The 20,495-nt window shown below is 42.0% G+C and overlaps 1 protein-coding gene across 1 annotated transcript in view; it reads left to right on the top strand.

Annotated features, from left to right (window-relative positions):
* Nucleotides 1-20,495, top strand: part of klhl5 (kelch-like family member 5) — a 31,685-nt gene that overhangs the window by 6,539 nt on the left and 4,651 nt on the right. Inside the window, exons 3-12 of the mRNA XM_084342642.1 lie at nucleotides 5,953-6,089; nucleotides 6,768-6,964; nucleotides 8,294-8,506; nucleotides 13,941-14,127; nucleotides 14,991-15,215; nucleotides 15,831-15,906; nucleotides 16,646-16,732; nucleotides 17,997-18,071; nucleotides 18,418-18,555; nucleotides 20,045-20,216. Coding sequence (XP_084198768.1) covers nucleotides 5,953-6,089; nucleotides 6,768-6,964; nucleotides 8,294-8,506; nucleotides 13,941-14,127; nucleotides 14,991-15,215; nucleotides 15,831-15,906; nucleotides 16,646-16,732; nucleotides 17,997-18,071; nucleotides 18,418-18,555; nucleotides 20,045-20,216 — 1,507 coding nt within the window. The remainder of the gene's footprint in view (nucleotides 1-5,952; nucleotides 6,090-6,767; nucleotides 6,965-8,293; nucleotides 8,507-13,940; nucleotides 14,128-14,990; nucleotides 15,216-15,830; nucleotides 15,907-16,645; nucleotides 16,733-17,996; nucleotides 18,072-18,417; nucleotides 18,556-20,044; nucleotides 20,217-20,495) is intronic.

The following is a 20,495-nucleotide window of genomic DNA, read 5'->3' as shown; positions in this document are numbered from 1 at the left end:
GAATTGGAAATGCCATTTCCCACTCTTTAACATTTATAGACAAAACAATCAATTGATTCACTGGAAAAGTATTTGGCAGATTAGTCAATAAAGAAAATAATTGCTAGATTCAGGCCTAAATCCAATACGTACATCAAACTTTTCACTATGCATACACACACACAAGCATTCCGACTAAAGGCCTTTGCACGCCAAGTCAATAATTTCTTCCAAAATTGCAGCACGTTTAAAAAATACGACCTTGTGTTTAAACTGTTTCTGTGCAAAACATTTTTTTTTTATTGGGCAACGGATTTAAAAAATGCATATTAAAAAAACTGACTTGATGTGCAAAGGCCTCAACTCTTGCATGTTGCATGTGTCATGCATGTTGCTGAACATGCATGACACATACACATGCAATATGCATACTGCACATATGACACACACATGACACATATTGCACTCACAAGGCACTGTTAGGAAAGAATCTTTCACACACACACACACACACACACACACACAGCAAAGCCACAGTCACGCTCATAAAAGTCCCTTTTATTTTTGTAGTCTCTCTGTGCCACACATAGTCAACTGAGCCTCTGAATCATGCATCACACACACACACACACACACACACACACACACACACACACACACACACACACACACACACATGCCTGTCACCCACCTCATAGCCCCTTACTTTGACACTGCTCTGTTGCCGTTGCTCTCTGGGCATGAGGCCACTGGTGCAGCAGCAGCAGGGTCCATCTGCACGAGGATGAGACAGAGGAGCGGTCCTCCACCAGCAGAAAGACTCCTTTTCTCTCACTGTCTTCCACTTCTGCCTCATTTCATGTAGTCCTCAAGGCACAGATGGTGACAAACAAAAGACCCTGCTGTACGAGAATCCTAATGGTGTATGTGAAAGAGTGTGTCGGCATCTGAAGTTGTGTGTTTTGTGTGTATGTGTGTGTGCGTGCCAGCAAGGGGGTGGTAGAGTAAGACATCGTTGTTTGGAAGTGGTTGTTTTGCTTGCAATTGATTTATTGTATGTGTAGGATAAAAGAGCTTTTCTGGGAACAAAACATACACCCTCTCTCTCTCCCTCTCTCTCTGTCTTACATGTGCACACAAACAAAAGCTCTGCACATGCTGAATAGGCCACTTGTATTGTATGTAGCTGCATATTTCTTGTGGAGTTTGTTGCAAGCAGCACAGTTTCAGCAAAGTCTAAGCTCTACTGTATATGCACTTTAAAAAAGTAGAGCATAATTATACTTCATCTTTTGCTCTGGGGCTGCTGTACCCTACAGAAATACATTACCCTGCAAATCTATTTTTGTACCCCCATATGAACACTACCTTAACTGATATTAGGAAGTATACCTGTAGTTCAGATACTTTCATGTGCTGTTATTTTAGATCCTGTGCATCCGGGACCCATTGTGTTCATAATATGTTTCTTGTTTGTTTTTAGTATGACAAGACGGAGACATGCTGGCGTCTCTGTGAGGCTGCATTTAGCTTTGAGCTAAATGAAAACGTCAGCATGCTAACATGCTCACATGACAATGAGGGCTGTACCGAATGTCTTTTTTTAGAGAGAGAGAGAGAGAGAGAGAGGAGTGAAGTCCCACCCATGGTGTACTCAGTGGGACCATATATTGGGGAAAAAATTGTACAGGAGAGACAAATAATTTTATTCCATTTGAATTGTTCCAAATGGGACCTTATCCTAAAAGAAAATTTTGCAAGTCAAGAAGGTCGCAGTTTTTCGTAAAGATAGCGAAATACCATTTGGTTTTGTGTAGATCTGCTCAGTGAACTACATCATCTCACTCTATATACATCACCATCACCAATATGGCCGTCACTATTATCAGACTTAAGTAGTTTTATGACAGGCTGTGACTTTCTAGAGTTGAACAATTATATATTAAATTGACGAACATGATTCATGGCACAATTCAAACAGGATCAAATAATATTTTTCTCTAGCCATTAACCACCATACATATTTTCTTTGAAATAAGGTCCCTTGGTGGTCCACTGGAAGGGGCATGTTTTTTGGAAATGTCACATGCAAAACATGCCAAAAGAAAACCTTCAAAATACTCAATTTATACAAAGTGATTCATTGGATTAAATGAGTTAGTCTTTTGGAAATGAATACAACTATATTTTTTCAATCAATCATGACTTTTGAACTTTGACATTTGAAATGTTAAAATCTAATTCTACAAATAGAATAATACTAATGATATTAGTTTAGCCTTATATTTATTTATTTGTCTGCAACTGTGCAGAAATACCATGTTTGAACAGAACAAACAGACTGGTTGCGTGCTAACATTTACAGCTGAGCTGGATGGGATTTTCCATGAGTGCTGCAGGAATTTGGCCACAAACCAAAGTGTTGGACAAATTAAAAATTTAGCCCAAATTTCATGATAATCCATCTGATATTTGAGACATAAACTCAAACCCACAAATGTGAACCTCATGGCAGTCATGCAGGAAAAGTCAGGCAATTCTCGATGTCAGAGGTTTCATCGCCTGGGACTCATGAATGTCTGTATACCATTTTGTGGCCATCCACGGTGTAGATGTAGAGATACTGTGTTTCCCTGGATAACTGAAAACCTGTTGGTGGCGTTTGAGGAAAAGTCAGGGGATCACCGAGGTCATAAGGAAACATCTTCCAGGGAATATAAATTTTGAATAGAAAAATATAATGGAAATCCATTTAATAGAGTTATTTCAGTCTGGACTAAAGTGGTGACTGACTGCAAACTGACATTCTGCCATCCCTAGAGCTGCACCATTAGCAAGGCATGGCTCTAAATGTACTTCTCCTATACCTCTAGTTGTGAGTCGGTGGAGAGAAAAGTCGTAACAGTTGAGCAAGTCTCCCATACCGAGCCTCCTGTTGTTTTCCCCTCTCTGTTTTTCCATTACTGTATCTCTGCACCGAGCAGCACATCCACACTCAAACGCAAACAGACTCACAGTGTTCAGTTTCCAGCTCATGCCCTTCTTTCCTGAGTCCAACTCGTCTGTTTCCTGCTCATTTCACTCTGGCATTTTGTCTACTCTGTGCCCTTTCCATTACAGTGTGACACACTCCTGCCTGCCATGTCTCTGTCTTCAACACGGTGTGTGTGTAAATAACCTGCTGCTGTATATAGCCTGTGTCACTCACTGTGAGTCAGACAGAGACCCACATGAAAAATTTAGGAGTCAAAATGCTGTGTGTGTGTGTGTGTGTGTGTGTGTGTGTGTGTGTGTGTGTGTGTGTGTGTGTGTGTGTGTGTGTGTGTGTGTGTGTGTGTGTGTGTGTGTGTGTGTGTGTGTGTGTGTGTGTGTGCGTGCGCGTGTGCCACAGAGAGAGATAAGACATACCCGACTGGCAGAGCAACTTCCTGCTGACTATGGTGTGTTTTGACATCTTTGTCTGTAAAACACACACATACACACACGCACCGCTCTTCTCTCCTTCAGGCTATCTGTCAAGGTCCCAGTGTCACACTCAGTAATGAGATTACCAAATGTACATCTGCATAACACATACACATTGAGTACACAAGTACACATGCATACAGATCTTAGTCAGTTGACCCTGAGGTAAGAAAAACACACAGAAGGACACACAAACACACACACAACAGTGGATGCAGACTGTCAGCTGAAAGACACAAAGCCATTTTAACATATGGAGCTCTTATGTGAGCTTTAACATGATCCGTTCACGTATCCTCAGCGATATTAAGATCAGGACAATGCCCTGCAGTGATCTGAGGGACTGCTGCATGTGTCACTGTCATATTGCATCCATTAGTCGGTCACCACCTCATTTATGAAGACATCTCCAAGAGCAAAGAACAAAAACTTCTCTGCATAAAATATTAAGCAGCGAGTACTTCCTGTTACTTTTTTAATGCCTTCAAGTTTGTGTGTGTGTTTGACTTCACAGTGACATGAAAGGGTAATGGATTGTTGCGGTGGCGAATTAATTAACTGTCTTTTCACCAGTGACCTTTAGATAATTCCTCTCCGTCCTTCATTTGGCTCGCTCTCCATTATGCCAGACAGTATATCTTCTTTCTCAGACACTCTCGCCTCTAAATTTTACATTGACCTTATATTAAGCACATTACTCTTTCTCCCTCTTTCTCATTCTTTCCCTCTCGTCCATGAGCTCAGCTGCTGTGATTGACACATGCAAATTGAATAATCTCCTCTCTGACTGCACGGATTGGCACGTCTTTTATACTGCATGCCAGGACTTGATCTGGCCGGGGTTGTGTCTTCTTTTATATTGTTTTGTGTGGACACATCTGCATAGAAAGATAGACGTTTTTTTGTCGTGTCGTGTGTAACCAAGGAATTGAATATCGTAGAGAGCACGGCTCATGTCATTTTTTCTTATTCTTTTGCTTCTTGTTGTAAAATGTTTGACTTTTCAGACAGTATAACTATAAGCCAGGAGATGTGTTACCGCCTCGTTAATATGCGTTAATGTGAGAAAAGCTCCGGGCCCTCATGGCATCTGTGTGTACATTGCGCTACTTCTGCCAACATCTTTTCTAAATATCAGTGTAGATTCACATAATTCAGAGATCTTCTAATATGGCAGTGGTTTTAAAGATTAAATAACCCCAAACAAATAACAAATAAATGATTTGAGGTCAGTCTCCCTTCTGTCACGACTTTACATTTAAAAAAAACGTGATTCTTGTAAGGGAAAACTTGCTCCACTGCAGTTTGACTACCAGGCATTTAAACGTCTGAGGACACTGAGCTCTTTATCCTCAACAATATGCTCACCATGCACAAACATCTGGAGATGCCTCAGGCCTATGCCAGGCTTTTGTTTGCACAGTTTGCTTGTACATCTAACAACATCTCTTCAGAGAGGAATATACAAGCTGAGTCCCGTTTGGAGGGGGATTTATTTCTTTAGGGGAAATCAGGCAATTTAATATTTAATATTACACGCACTAATGAGTGATTTTAATTATGCCTGGTGTGCGTACATGAAGGACTTCTTTCCCTCCACCACAGTTATAATTACAGTCCATTTATTTACTGTTATTCAGCACACTGGTCGGTCCTCATATAACTGATTGGAGAGATAGAAGGCAGTTACATTACAAACCTGGCATAATTCTCTGTTTATTCAGACATGATACCTACATATAAGATTGCTATCAGATGAACATGAAGGGGTCTAAAATGGGCCTAAGTCTAAATATAATGAATAATGCATCTAATAAGTATGTCAGGCAATAAGCACATGCTCTAAGAAACCACAGATGTACGTGACTTTACTCAGGGTTGCTGGTTCCAGCTTTTCTGTCATGGTTACTTATAGCTTTAGCTTTTTTTCACACATTGACGATATACTTTCCACCTCAAAACACTCTTTCCAGTCCTGTAGATGATTGTTGATTTATTCCAAAACACATATCTGTTGTGATCATCAGTCATGCAACCGCAGACTTTCCACGAACTAAGAATACACACGGTCGTCAATTCAGCTTCCGTTTACCGACAGGTCAGATGCATCAGATACAGTTGTCTCCATCGACATACTTAATACCTTCTCAGCTGTTGCTTTATATGTATGACACAATATCCAAATCGCAGGAGTCACAATTTTTTAATGAAGGTCAAATGTGTCAGAGGGATTTCAGACCCTGTTTAATCACCAGACAAGCACTCTATTTGGACCTTCACTACCTTCGTAGTGACTTGTATGTGTGCCTACTCTTGTATTTATTTACAGTATGATCGTGATGTGTGTTGTCTCGTTGTGTCATCATCTCCAGGCTGCTGTTGCCTTCTGTTCTGCATCTTTACCCTTTCAGTTTAAACCTGTCCTGTCAGCAAGGTCAAAGTACTCTGTTCCTCCATTACAGCTGTCCATCCTCTCTGACTGATGCCTGACACTCTCTCCCCTCACAGACTGGTCCTCTCATCCGTGTCGGACTATTTCGCGGCCATGTTCACTAGTGATGTGAGGGAGGCCAAGCAGGAAGAGGTGAAGATGGAAGGCGTAGACCCGGATGCATTGTGGGTCCTGGTGCAGTATGCATACACAGGTACAAAGACACACTGATTGCTTTTTTTCGAAAAAAGATTGATATATACTGTCAGAGTCCTCAACTTTTTATAGAAACTTAAATTAAACACACATCAGTGAGCCACATTTTTGCACTGGGTGACATGTTATTTCATTACAAGTTCTTGTTGCGTGTGATTTAAACATGTATTTGCATCTTTATTCCTGTTGACAATCATTTTAAAATTTGTGATGAGAAATTCAATTAAAATGTATTATTGGGTGCACCTAAATTATGTGCTGGTGCACCAGTGCAACCAGTGTGAAATATTATGATGGAGCCCTGAGACTCCTCTGTGTCTACACCACTGTTTACATCAACTTGGGTCACACATTTTAAAATATATTTTTGGGATAATCCCCTTGCTGACAGACATTTGAAAACCATTCCGGCTATTGTGGCTACATGTGGAGTACATTTTTGTAATCCCTCCAACAGAAATTGTAAAACAGTGGGAAATCCTGAAGAGGTGGAATTCAGTCCTTGTAGGTTTTGTTCTGTGGTATAAAAAAGTGAAAAAGATCCCCAGGTAGGCGTCTTCAGCAGCCATCATGTTGTCTAGACTGACTCAATGGATTCATTTTGGTCTCAGTTGTATAAAAAAAAATCTTAGACTCTTTAAGATATTGCCATTCCTTCTCCTTCTCCTCTCTCCAGGTCGCCTCGAGTTGAGGGAGGACACCATTGAGTCTCTGCTGTCTGCCTCCTGCCTGCTCCAGTTGTCGTCTGTGGTTCAGGCCTGCTGTTCGTTCCTCATGAAGCAGCTCCACCCCTCCAACTGTCTGGGTATCCGCTCCTACGCTGACGCTCAGGGCTGCCATGACCTGCAGAGGGCTGCTCATGCCTACACCATGGTGGGTAGAGCTCCAGTGATCGTAGAGCTGCTGCGAGAAAATGAATGAAACTTGGGAAAAGGTAGATCAGAGAATGATGATGTAGATTCAGGTAGCCCACAGGTGATGTGAGGTGATCTGAGGTTTTAATAATTCATATAGGAACAATAAACATAATCTCGCTATCCTTTCCCCCCGTCAGACTTGGGTCATTTTTCAAGCCTTGATGTTATTCTTGGTAACAAGTTGGTTCCTCATTCTCAACGCACCACACACCATTCTCGCCACAATGGCTGTTTCAGCACATGGTTGCTATGGTGACTATGAAATAGCTCCTCCATCGACTTGATTATTCTTTTTCTTTTCAGTTTCTCTCTTGTCTGTACGTGCCTTTTTTCTTCCAGCCTGCCTCCCTCTGTGTGTCTGTCAGTGTCAATGTTCGTCTCATTCTCACTTTCTCTCTCTCTGTTTCTCTCTAAGTGGATTATTTCGAAACTTTAATCTGCGGTAATTATGCCGTAGAGGTGGCATTATCTGGGTGTGACTGTCTGCCTGTGTTTGTAATTCACTCACACGCACATACTTACTCACACACTCATACACAGCTCACAGCGCTATTAAGGACAATGTGTAGGAACTACAATAGACGAGGCACGTTTAGATTCGTTTTACATGGGAATCACATCACATTCACATGTTGCATGTTTTTCCTCCCGTTTTCTGATCTCCACAAAAAATCTTTCCCTCAAAACTGATACTGAACGAATGGAAAGAAGAATCAAAAACACAAATGAGAAAGAAGAAAACATGTCTGTAATAGCTCCAACAACAACAACCATAATCACCATTGCTCTCACCTTCCTTATGTCACAGTACACAGTATGTACTAAGCACAATGTGGGCTACGTGTCAAATTTGTAACTGTTTTTGCATGTTTTAAAGACCAAACACTTAACCGATTAATAATTAATAATTATAATTGAATAATTAATAAAGTATTCAACAGATTAATCGATAATGTAAATGATCTTTCGTTGAAGCTCTGCTCTCTGTTTTTCAAGCAGCCTCTCCATCTCATTCCACTGAATCACTCCAACCTTTTCTCGTCCAGGCCCTTTTTTCTTCGGCTTTTCATCCATCTTCCTCTGACCTTTCTCAAGCCTTCATTTCCTTCCTTATTTCCCCTCTCCTTCCAGCCCTCGACCCCTATCCTCTTTCCGCTCATATCTTCCTATCGTTTTTTTCCGCCTCTTCTTTCCTCTTTTCCTCTTCAATTCATTATTCATTTGTCTTGTGAGACTAATCTGACTCCTCCCTTCTCTATTCTTATACCCGTTTCATCTCCACCAGGAGCACTTTTTGGAGGTTGTGGGAGGCCAGGAGTTCCTCCTGCTCCCAGTGGAGGAGATGGAGAGGCTGCTCACGTCCGATGATGTTAATGTGCCAGATGAGGAAACCGTAGTTACCTCTTTGCTAACGTGGGTCGCTCATGACGGCACCACACGGGAACGCCACCTACCCCTGCTGCTGGCTCACATCCGACTGCCACTGCTGCAGCCACAGGTGAGCTCTGAAGAGAACTCGCATTTCTGTTACTGTTTTATTTAAGCGGCTATAATTAATATTTTTCCAACTTATAAGATGAAAACAATGTGAAAGGGATGGCTTGCAATAATGAACTTACAGAGCTTAATGGAGCTCTTTGGAGAGTTTGACTGGCTCCCTTTTTTGATTCACTCTCACTGCTCTCATTGTGTCATTTTGGACTGCAGCAGGCTCTAAAAAAATACTTTAATTTATCTGTTTAGCACTAAATTAAAGACAGAAAGAGTTAGTGAACTAGCTGGTGAACATAGTGGAGCATTTAGCAGCTGGAGAGACAGATATTGGAGTAGGTAGTAGGAGACCAAAAGAGAGCAAAAAAACGAGTGAATATTGGATATACATTCATCAGGTGGACAGAAAAACAACTCCAACTGAGTGATAAAGTTGCTCTTTGACTGTTGGATGTTAATGCAGCTTTTTATTCCTTTTTTTCCTGCTAAAAGTTTTTTGTTACTTGAATCGAGGGTCTTAAGACAGAGGGTGGCGTACACTGAACAGACCCCAAGCCCCCTGAGGCATTGTGATTCCTGATTTTAGGCTTTGTTAATACAGTTGACTTGACTTGACTTTACTTATAGGTGTACTATGTAGTTTTGGGGAAGAAATTAGATAAAGATCTTCACTGTCACGCTATGCGGGGTCGAGGTGAAGTCTGAAGAAGTGAGTCTTGAGTCTTTTGCGGAAGATGGCGAGTGACTCTGCTGTCCTGACATTGGTCGGGAGTTCATTCCACCACTGAGGCGCCAGAACAGAGAAGAGTCGGGATTTCATTGGGCAGCCTTTGTTTGCTCTCAGCGATGGCGGTACCAGCCGGCCAGCTAAATATAGTAAGGCGAAGTGCTTGCGCAGGGGTGTGTGGTCTGATCAGTGTTTGGAGGTAGATGGGTGCAGTTCCGTTGACGGCCTTGAAGGCCAGCACCATGGTCTTGAATCTGATGCGGGCCGCAACAGGAAGCCAGTGGAGGTCACGGAGGAGAATTTGGGTAGATTGAAAATGAGGCGCGATACCGTGACGTCCTCGACAGTGACTGACAGGTCCATGTGAGGGCAGTCTTTCCCCGGGATGAAGAGGAGTTCAGTCTTACTAGGGTTTAGCTTGAGATGATGCGCAGTTGTCCAAGCGAAGATGTCTGCCAGACATTTCGAGATGCGCGTGGCAACGTAGGTGTTGGAGGAAGGGGGAAAGGAGAGAAACAGTTGGGTGTCGTCAGCATAACAGTGGTAAGAGAATCCATGTGATGTGAATGCTGAGCCTAGTGATCTAATGTATAGTGAAAACAGAAGTGGTCCTAGTACTGAACCTAATAAAGAAACTGTCATCTTTTTTATGACTGAACAAACTGAATAAACAGACTGACCTTAAAGGACAACACAGTTTCATCATGATTTACTTTGTTTATTTCTGGCTGACCCTGCCACTTTTTTAGCTTCAAACAGTGTTCTAGGGACCTTATTTTCCTCTGAGAACAGCTTTTTTATTCAATTATGGAAAAAACACATATTTCTGAGTTTGTATTATTACACCATTAATATTGTAAATATTAAAAAAGTGAGTTTGAATTTCTTCCCAAAACTACGTAATGCCCCTTTAAAAGCTTAGTAATAACCCATCCCACCTTTTCTCTTCTGATACCCCTTTCCAACACTGGTAATCTCTTTTTCCAAGTTTAAAATCTTTATATCTCACTGCATCAAACTCATTGGGATAATTTCTATTCAAAGACAAAAGAGAACAGGATTTTCTGTGGCACTAAAAACTGAGTCAACAGCCTGTCATGACTGACTGTAATCAATAGAGGAAACCGTGAGTTTTAAGATAACATTGACAAAGAAAGAAACCATATCAATATGGATCAGTCCCGTCATGGCCTGTGCTTGATCAACTCGTAAAGTTAGTGTTCAGACTGATACTGATGGGTTGGTGTATCATAGGGATTTACTGAATGTAGTTCAATTTCTGATAGTGTCACTACATTGCAGCAAAGGTACCTCCTTCTTTTCCCTCAATCTATTCCTTTTTCCTCTGTCTACCCTGTTGTCTCTTTTTCTCTCTCACACTCTTAAATCAGTTAAATGGGCAATAATGAATCTGAGAGTCAAGCGGTGAAAAGCTTAATTACAAGCACTAACACGAGCACATTAGTTATCTGCTGTGTTCATGAGGTTGTTGTCCATTTTTCTGTGTGCGTGCCATTAATCAACACGAAGCTAAAACTTTACTGCATTAATAGTGCAGGAGATTTGTTGTTCTCGTCTTAATGTCTCTCACAGGACAAGAGTTTGTATAAATCTTCCTGCTCCTGATCTGCTGGTCATTTTCCACTCACTGTCCTCTTTAGGCAATTAGAGAGACTATAGCCATTACACTAACCGTAGCTCACGACCATTATGTTGTCAGGTGTGTGCTTGTGTGTATCTGAGTGTGTGTTTGAGTCCCCACGCTCTTTCTCCTCCTCTCTCGTCTTCCTAGCTTGTGTAGCAGGGACTCTGATTGGTAATGTGATGCTGAGAAGTTTATATGCGAGGCAGAACCTCAGTTACTGCCTAGGGCGCTGGATGCACTCACACACACACACACACACGTTTCAAACCTTAATTAAGTGTGATATCTCTCTTAACTGCGGCTAAATTATCTGTTCTCTTCATCTCCCTCATCAGTCATTTCCCTCACTATATATAAAGAAACTGTAAAGATAAAACTCCCCTTGTGGCTCTCCCCTCCGCCTCCTCCTCTTTCCATCCTCCCTGCCTGCGTCTATACATCTCCCAGGTTTTGCTCAGTATGAACACCTCAGATATATGGCTTTGCCCAGGTCAGCTGAAATCACAAGTAGCTGTAACATGTAATCAGGGGAGAAGATGGATGGCAGGGAGGTAAAGCAGTGGAATAGCACTAGAGCAGAGAGAGCAACAGCGAGACAGACATAAAGCTGAGGGTTGATTCAACCCTTGACGGTGTATCACCCACCACCACCGCCGCCACCATATTACACTGACAAATGAATTACCAGTCAGCAACCTCATGAGCTGTGAAATGCCAATAGAACGACATATAAACCTCACACAGACAAGTGATCAATATTCATCAACCAATTAGTCAGCCCTCTATCTAGGCCGCCATGCGATTACTCATCAAGGGGAAGTCAATGCACCAAATTAATACCTTTAATCCTTTCTCCTCATCACCACTGTGGCACACAAACAGACACACACACACTTGGTCTTATTTTCTCAGAGGAGCATCTGTGGGCTGTTGATCGGACAGATTTAAAGGGCAGTAAGTGTGTGTGGGTGTCCTCATCAACAATCCTTGATTAATGTGCTGATTATTTTCTTGACTAATCGGTTTCAAAAATAGCAAAGAATTGTTTAAAAATATCCCATCACAGCTTGCTTGTTTCTTAATGATCCACGTCACACATTTATTAAGGCAAACAGGAAAAATATCTGTTCGTCTGACATTGTTTAAAAAGTATAATTACCACATTAAAATACTTAAAATTGCATGTATTCTTTCTCCCCGCATTAAAAATTCCAGTAACTGAGATGTTTCCCACCTCACTGTGAAGTCCGTTCTCAGTCTAGGCTCCACCAGCGTATGCTGAATATTGGACCAGAATCTGCTTCCAAATGATTTGTAATGACGTAAATCATGCTCATAGGCGTGCCGCTTAAAATCAGATTATCAGCGAGCACAGAGAACATTTTATGTGAAACAGGCTTCTGGTGAAAAACTCATTTTACACAGTGAAGCTCAGAGGCAGATAACAGAGGAAAGGTTTCTTGTTTGAGAAGCTGGAACCAGTGAATTTTTGGCATTTTGCCTGAGCGTTGCCATCCATCTAAAACGACTAAATGATTACCAAAATATTTTCAGATTGAATTTCTGTCAAATAATGAATTCATTTACTCATAGTTTGAGCTCTGGTTTATTTTCTGGATGTTCTTATAAAGTCAACACGGAGACAGGTAGGAGCGAGTAATAGCACGTCTTGCAAGGGAAATAAGAGGGGAGTAAAGTATTAACATAGCTGTTTCTCTGAGAGTGTGTGTTTCTTTTTAAATGTCCATGGTGTCTTTTTTTAAGTGTGAGCTGAAACAGAGAGCGGGGAGCACTATTGTCTCGTTGCCCGCTGTGAGGTAAAGAGAGGACAGAGAGGAGAAGGTGGGGTGCCCGCAGGATTCAGTCTTATCTCACCCTCCACATTCAATCCTTCACAGCGTGATGGATAAATAGCCCAGGAGAGGACAAACACTCAATTCACCTATCTCTGTCCTTCTTTATCACACACACACACACACACACATACACACACACATAAACACAAACGTATCCCGAAATAGGGTTCACTCTAATTTGTCCCTCTGTGATTGTATGCAGTGAAAGCAGGGTTCACCCTGGCGTGTAAGCTGCTTATCCATTTACCATGCTTGCTTTACGCTCTCCACGTCTGGCTGAGGAAATTGATTTTATATTCAGTGACCAAATTGAATTATTTAGACCTAATTTTTTTTTTTGTTCGTGGTGGTTTGTAGGAATTGTGGCGGAAAATACACAGGAACAAGAGGGTGTAAAAATAATCAAAACATTTTTACTCTTTTATAAATATGCTCTTTTCTACTTGTTACTCTGCGAGAGAATGTTAGCAGCCGTTTTTGAACGTCTCCCCTCTGACTTAACTTAGTCAACACACACAAACCTGGAGCGGTACACAGTCTGGAAACTTCAAATTACTTTTATTAAAAAAATTTAAAAAACAGTCTCCTCTGGAACCTCTGCTGTTTCCCATCTATTAACACACACGTACACAAACACACACAAACACACACCTATCTAAATGTAAATCATGTAATTCATGCCTTCTTGCCCTCAGGGGAAACTTGCTTCTCACCGCCCTGCCTCTTTCACAGGCAGTGATTTTCTTGTGGATGTATTTTAGGGAGCACTGCTGGATTGAAGTGCTTCATGCTGCAGCCCCTGGCTGTCTCTATGTGTGTGTGTGTGTGTGTGTGTGTGTGTGAGTGTGTATATGTGTGTGATCGTAGATGAGGTTAGAGGGTATGGACAAGAAAGCTGATGAGATGTCGAGGACAGATTAGTCCTCTAGTGTGTCAGATGATCAGTGTGTGTGTGTGTGTGTGTGTGTGTGTGTGTGTGTGTGTGTGTGTGTGTGTGTGTGTGAGCACTAATGGCCGCTGGTCTGATCTGATCTAATCTCTCAATCAATGAGAGAACAGCTTTCTTTCGACCCTCAGACCTCCACAATCAGTGGTAACATCGTACCCCACACTCGCAGCACACACCCTGCTTTTGTCTCAGCTGCTTGTTTATAGCAGTTCTCACACACCCCTGTGTATTCATGTGTGTGTGCTTTTCTCTACCTGTGTGTAGTTCTTGGCAGACCTGGAGTCCAACCCTCTGCTGCGAGACAGTATGGAGTGCCAGCGGCTGCTGATGGAGGGGATGAAGTATCACCTCCTGCCTCAGCGCCGGCCCCTGCTTCAGAGTCCCCGCACACGGCCACGCAAGGCCACCGTGGGGGCCATGTTCGCCGTGGGGGGCATGGATGCTACGAAAGGTAGAACAGTCACCTCCATATAACCACACACAACAGACATTACATATATCATATATGTTAGGGTTTTACATATTTCATGTTCCCTGGTCATTTTCACCTTCATTCGATAGTTCCCAAAAGAGAGCTTACAAGAAATTAAAGTCGAACGATTTATCGACAACTGCTTTGATAATAAATTAATTGGTTTGAGTAATGTTGTTAGTAAAAATGTTCTCATTCCAGCTTCTTAAATGTGAATATTTTCTGGTTTCTTTACTCCTCTATGACAATAAACTGAATATCTTTGGGTTGTGGACAAAACAAGACATCTGGGGACGTCATCTTGGGCTTTGGGAAACATTGATCACCCTTTTTCAACATTTGTGTGACAAAAATAATCAACCAGATTAATTGAAAATGAAAAAAATGAATAATAATCATTAATTGCAGCCCTAATGTTAGACCCTTAGACAGCAGGATGTATAGTTAAACAACACGAAATTCATAGTCATTTTCTCTTAATTATGGCTTAAAGGACTAACTTTCTCATAATTATTAGACTTTTATCATGTAATCATGAGAAAACTTGCAGAGATCATCATAAACAGAGCTGTAGTGGTTTAGTCCTGCTTTGACCTGACGTCTAGAGAGTGGATATCTTAGTCGAAAACATTTTATTTTAAACTAATAGAAAGTTTTAAAAAAAGAAAACAAAAGAAAAAAAGTTGTTGCTGAGATAAAAGAATAAAAGCACTGGAACAGGATGTAGCCATGGGCACTAACTCCATGTTCAGTAGTTGGACAGTTCAAAACAGTGCAAAATTAGAGCACAGCAAGAAGCCGTCACAGTTTCATCTGAAACGTTTTCCTGTTACTCTCTCCAGGTGCTACCAGCATCGAGCAGTACTGTCTGCGTCGGGACACGTGGAGGCAGGTCGCCACCATGAGTGGACGCAGACTGCAGTTCGGCGTAGCTGTCCTCGATGGCCGTCTCTATGTGGTGGGCGGCCGAGATGGACTCAAGACCCTCAACACTGTGGAGTGTTACAACCCGCACAGCAAGACGTGGAGCGTCATGCCGCCAATGTCCACACACAGGCATGGCTTAGGTGAGTACGAGTTTAAAAGTGCTTGGATAGGTCAATTAATCTTAGTCTTGAGGTGGATGAAGGCTTTTTCTATTATTTGGATTAGTTTGTTTTTTCTAAATGCTTCAATATATTTGTTTAATTTTGTATTCTTGGTAAAAAAATATTGTCTTTCTTGCTGCTAACACAGTGAGGTCAAAGGTCAGTTTCAGCTACAGAACAGCACCTCCGCAGTAAGTGGTTCATAATCAAGAGCACTTCAGCACGATGGTCTGACCCTGTGTCTTCTTGTTTGGAGGACAGCCTCCCCACTCACTGTGCGATAACAAAATTTGATAAGGCGTGTGGTGCTTTTGCTTCAGTGTTTTAGAAATGCGTGCATGTGTGTGTGAAGAGAAGAGAGGATTGAAACACACATCTGGCACTACAGATGTTCTGGCAGATAAATCCCTTGCGTATGGAGGTGTCAACATGCTGCTAACTCTGCACGCCTAATGCCCTTGGTGTGGTTGCACACACACACACACACAAAACTCACACTCTTGTCCTAAACGTGTGTGGTTTTATGAGCTTGTCCGAGTGGACTGTGTTTTGGTTAGTTGCCATGATTTAATCCGGCATGTTTGTGTATCGCAGGTGTAGCCGTCCTGGAGGGGCCCATGTACGCAGTAGGAGGACACGATGGCTGGAGCTACCTCAGCACAGTGGAAAGGTAAGAGGAGACTTCACGCAGCTGTTTTATTCTATTTTATATACTCTGATTAAAGGATCAGTTCTTTGACATGACAAATAGATATATATTATCCTACATACCTAATCGCCAAGCACATAGTTTTGGGTTTGAAGTTATTTGACAAGGTTTTGAGACATTTATCTCTAAGATTTCTGTTTTCATCCCAATACAGTGAGGTGACAGTTCATAGGGACTATTTTGTGAGTTGAAAGTAGTTTCAAATATGAGCAGTTTCAGTGGATTTTCTAGAGCTGAGTTCACTAATAGAGCTTGTAATAAAGAATGACATGTTCATTCTTCCCACTGGCAGTTCAAATCCATCATGTCTCATATGTTCCGACACCGTGGCGATTATTAAAAGCGCCAGTATGAGACGAAGCCATTTGAGCAAACATACCACAGAAAATGAAGGTTTTCTCTTCTCTCCACTGTGAACATTATTCAAGCAAATATCGTCCCAGGCTCACAATGAGCACTGACACATGTGTCAGAGGTTGGCTCCGACACCATTCCAGACCAGATTTAAAATCCTGGCAGGAAAAGCTTTAGCTCACTTCTGATACAGAACAAGAGGACATTTCTTGAACTGTTTTTGAGAGAGATGCTGCAGCTGAAAGATGCAGTAAAGTGAAAACACAATCTCTGAACTGCACTTAAGATTTGTTGCCATGTTTTATTATGTGCTGGACTGTCAAGTTGTTTACGTATTTTTTTCCAGGTGGGACCCTCAGGCTCGCCAGTGGAGCTTCGTTGCAAGTATGGCTACACCCAGAAGCACAGTGGGAGTAGCTGTACTCAATGGCAAGTAAGTGAGCTCATGTATTGCTTCAAACATCTACACTAAATTCAAGTTAAAGATTTAATACTGCATGTTCACTGAAGCAATGAACATGTTTTTACTTTGTTGACATCTTGCTCTTGTTACTATGGATACTGTTTTCTCTTACTGCAAGTCGCTTTGGACAAAAGGGTCATCCTAATTAATGTAATTTCATAGATTTTTACCAGAAATGAGACAAAAACTGCCTCGATGTTCTTAATCAGAAGAAAGAGTGTTATTTATGTGTTGCTCATTATAGAAAAAAGCCTTTTTACGCCTGAAAAATAGTCAGTTAATTAGCTTCATCCAGTGCTCGTGGTTTGGAGAGCAGAGACCAATGGAAAAGATTTTTCAACAGCTTGAAACCAAACAGTTTTGGTCCAACAGGAAGCACCTAAGCATTTTATCCAGAGGAGAAAAAATGTGAATTTGTTGTGTCTCTGTTTCAAGATAAAAGTAACAGAGTCGAGGTTATGTTACTGTAGCTACTCCTCTCCTGCACAGACAAACTGCAGTATCAAACAGTGATGGAAACAGTGACAAGGCTCACAGTCGCACAGCGAACGCACACACATTCACACGCTCACAGTCAGTCATGCACAAATGCACATTTTAATAGTGGGACTTTATAAGTTCAGGACGTCAGAATCTCCTCACTTGTCCCAGAATTCTCCAGCAGCCAGCAGACTTTTTAGAATTGCAATATTCCCCCGTTGTTTTTATTATTCAGCGCCTCAGAGAGACGCCACGGAGAAAGGCTTTGGAGATGCTAATTAATACAGAAACAACTGATTTGACTAAGCATGCCCAACAGTAGCATGTGTGTGTGTGTGTGTGTGTGTGTGTGTGTGTGTGTGTGTGTGTGCAAGGCTGCGTAAATTTGTGCGTGTGCATGTATGCGTTGTGTATTCTCTGGGCCCTTTTCCTGATGGAGCTCATTACTTGCTCGACTGGTTCTGATGCACTTCTTCCTTCGCTCTCCCAACTCCACACACACACACACACACACATACACACACACAGTGCCTGCTCGGGGTTGAGATGCCCCAGGAGTGTTGGTTGATTGATTTTGCTCACCTCACTTTGTCCCCAAATCCTGCAGCACACACACACACACCGCAAACACACACTCACACACCCTAATACCATCTGTTTTACTGTCACTAAATTGAAAAGATGCTTCCACAGTCCAGAAACGTGTGCAATGTTTTGTGTCCAGAGGGGTAACACAATCTTCTGTCTTCCTCAGGTTGTATGCAGTAGGAGGTCGTGACGGCTCATCCTGCCTGCGCTCAGTGGAGTGTTTCGACCCCCACACCAACAGGTCAGAGTCGAGGGACTTCATTTGACCAGAATTAATTGCCAACTCCTGCTTTATTTCCTGTCTGCTCTTCCTCCTGGTGAAGCGCATCTGTGCTTTAAAGGTTATTTACCCACAGATCAAAAGAGACAGCTAACCCTCTCAGGACGTTAGAATAGAGCACATTCAAACAGCTTCTGTTCATCAGGTACATTCATTATTTTCTTCACTGGAAGGCGTGATACGAGGTTATCCGTGGTAACCCCGGTAAATAATCTCAGAGCACAATGTTGAAGATTTTGAGTTCCTCAATGTGAGAGACTGTAAAAGTCTGCTTTATCTTACTGATGGTAACAAACTCCATCTGCAGGTGGAGTGGCTGTGCCCCTATGGCTAAAAGGCGTGGGGGTGTGGGCGTGGCCACATGGCACGGCTTCCTGTACGCAATCGGAGGTCATGACGCTCCGGCCTCGTCCCTTGCATCTCGGCTAAGTGACTGTGTGGAGAGGTGAGTCTGTGTGTACTGTGTGTGTGTTTGATGTAACAGATGTCTCATATTTATTGCTGTTTGAAATGTAAAATGCGTAATGCACAGTTTACTGTGTGATGTAAAAATATGCATGGGGGTTTTTTTCTGTCCTTTTTATGTGATTTGTTTTTCTTTTTGATGCTGTCACAAACACAACAAGAGACGCATATTGGGTCAGCCTCGTGACCAAAAGCACAGAGTGAACACCATACCTGAGGTTTAGTTTATAAATGAAAACCATTTTATTTAACTATGGGAGTCTGGAGGCCAGAACAAAAAGAGCTAAACGATGGGGGATTTCTGGGCCATATGACCCAGAACTTCCCCCTTGGCCCTCAGCAATGACACATGATGCAGATGTAGTACATGTGTCTGTCGTTGGTGGCTGACCTCCAGTAAGTAACAAAGAAATTAGTAATTAGTAATTAATTTACTTTCCCTCTAAATTCAATAAAAACACATTTATGATCGTCACCAGTCTTTTTTTTTTCGACACTGAATTACAGGTCACTCTTTATGTTAGCTAGTGGTTAGCTTACATTTGCTATAAAGCCACAGTGATATTATCCAGTGTTTGCGGTACCAAATGCCGCAGTGTAGTTTTCCTGAGCTGGCTGACAGAGTTTGTTAGCAGAGTTACAGCACTTTTGGTGTCCCCCTCAGGAACTGCTCTTGAGAAAATTTAATTTAGTTGTCCCCTCTAAGTTAATATTGGATTTTCAACCCTGCAGGGTAGCTAAGTCATGACCCGCTCTACTCTGCCTCTGCTAGAACTCGTTGCCTTCGTTGGTAGGGTCAGGTAGGTTCAGCCCCGAAGAGTGAGATTGATTAGATTTAGGGTAAGAATATCCGAGTAAGCCAATCCAAAGCAGAGAAGTTCAGGTCATGTTATCCTGGGAATAAAAAATACCAATACCAACACTGGCAAAGTTCTCAAATTTACATTCTTGTTTATTTAACTGAGACACAAACAAAAGACAGTTTGAGATTTTAAGGGGAATTGCGTGGTCTAACTATTCCCTGGAAAACAGTTTATCCATCTGTCCAACATTGGCACCATACCTCACAATGATGAGAAAATTCAGGAGAAGTTACTGTGCAAAGACATTGTGACAGGACAACTACTAATGAAACAACAAATTGTCTCTTGTACATCTCTATTTGTGTATAAATGAATAAACAAATGAGATACGGCATGTTACTTAATCAGCTTGAGAGGTGCTGGTGGTGTGGGCTGTTTCCCCTTGCCTCCCGTCTTTATGCTAAGCTTAGCTATAGCCTCCTCGCTCCAGTTCTGTAATTAATGCACAGAGGAGAGATTTGATATCAAGTTTCTCATCTAACTCTGAATAGGAGGGGAATGACTATCTCCCAAAATGTTGAACTGTGGACAGTAATCCTGTTTAAATTGAATTTCTTACTTTGTGTGTTGTATAAACCTGTGTGTGTTTTCTCTGTGTGTGTACAGGTATGACCCTCAGACAGATGTGTGGACGGCAGTGGCCCCCATGAGCATCAGCAGAGATGCCGTCGGTGTTTGTCTCCTTGGTGACCGTCTCTATGCTGTGGGCGGTTATGACGGGCAGGTGTATCTCAACACTGTAGAAGCTTACGACCCTCAGACGAACGAGTGGACACAGGTACACGCCCAGACACACACAAGGAAAGAGTCTGTACAATTTCACGAGATCTGTTCTCTTACAGCACACACACATGCAGATTTATATACATGCACATTGACTGTAGCTCAGTAAAAACAAGTAATAAATCATTATACGCACCAATAAAATTGTTATATAAACACAGGAAGTCAGTTTGACCTTCCTCCAGCTCCTCTCCTGTGTATCTTGGCATGTTTTCATTGTTATGTAAATGTATGTTTTCCTCATGCTAATATTGTCCTTGCCGCTGCGTTAGTA

The sequence above is a fragment of the Pagrus pagrus genome, assembly GCF_965226575.1.
Source record: "Pagrus pagrus genome assembly, chromosome: 2".
NCBI classification, from domain to species: Eukaryota; Metazoa; Chordata; class Actinopteri; order Spariformes; family Sparidae; genus Pagrus; species Pagrus pagrus.
Note: the sequence above shows the minus strand (reverse complement) of the source record. Positions and strands in the feature narration are given on the sequence as shown.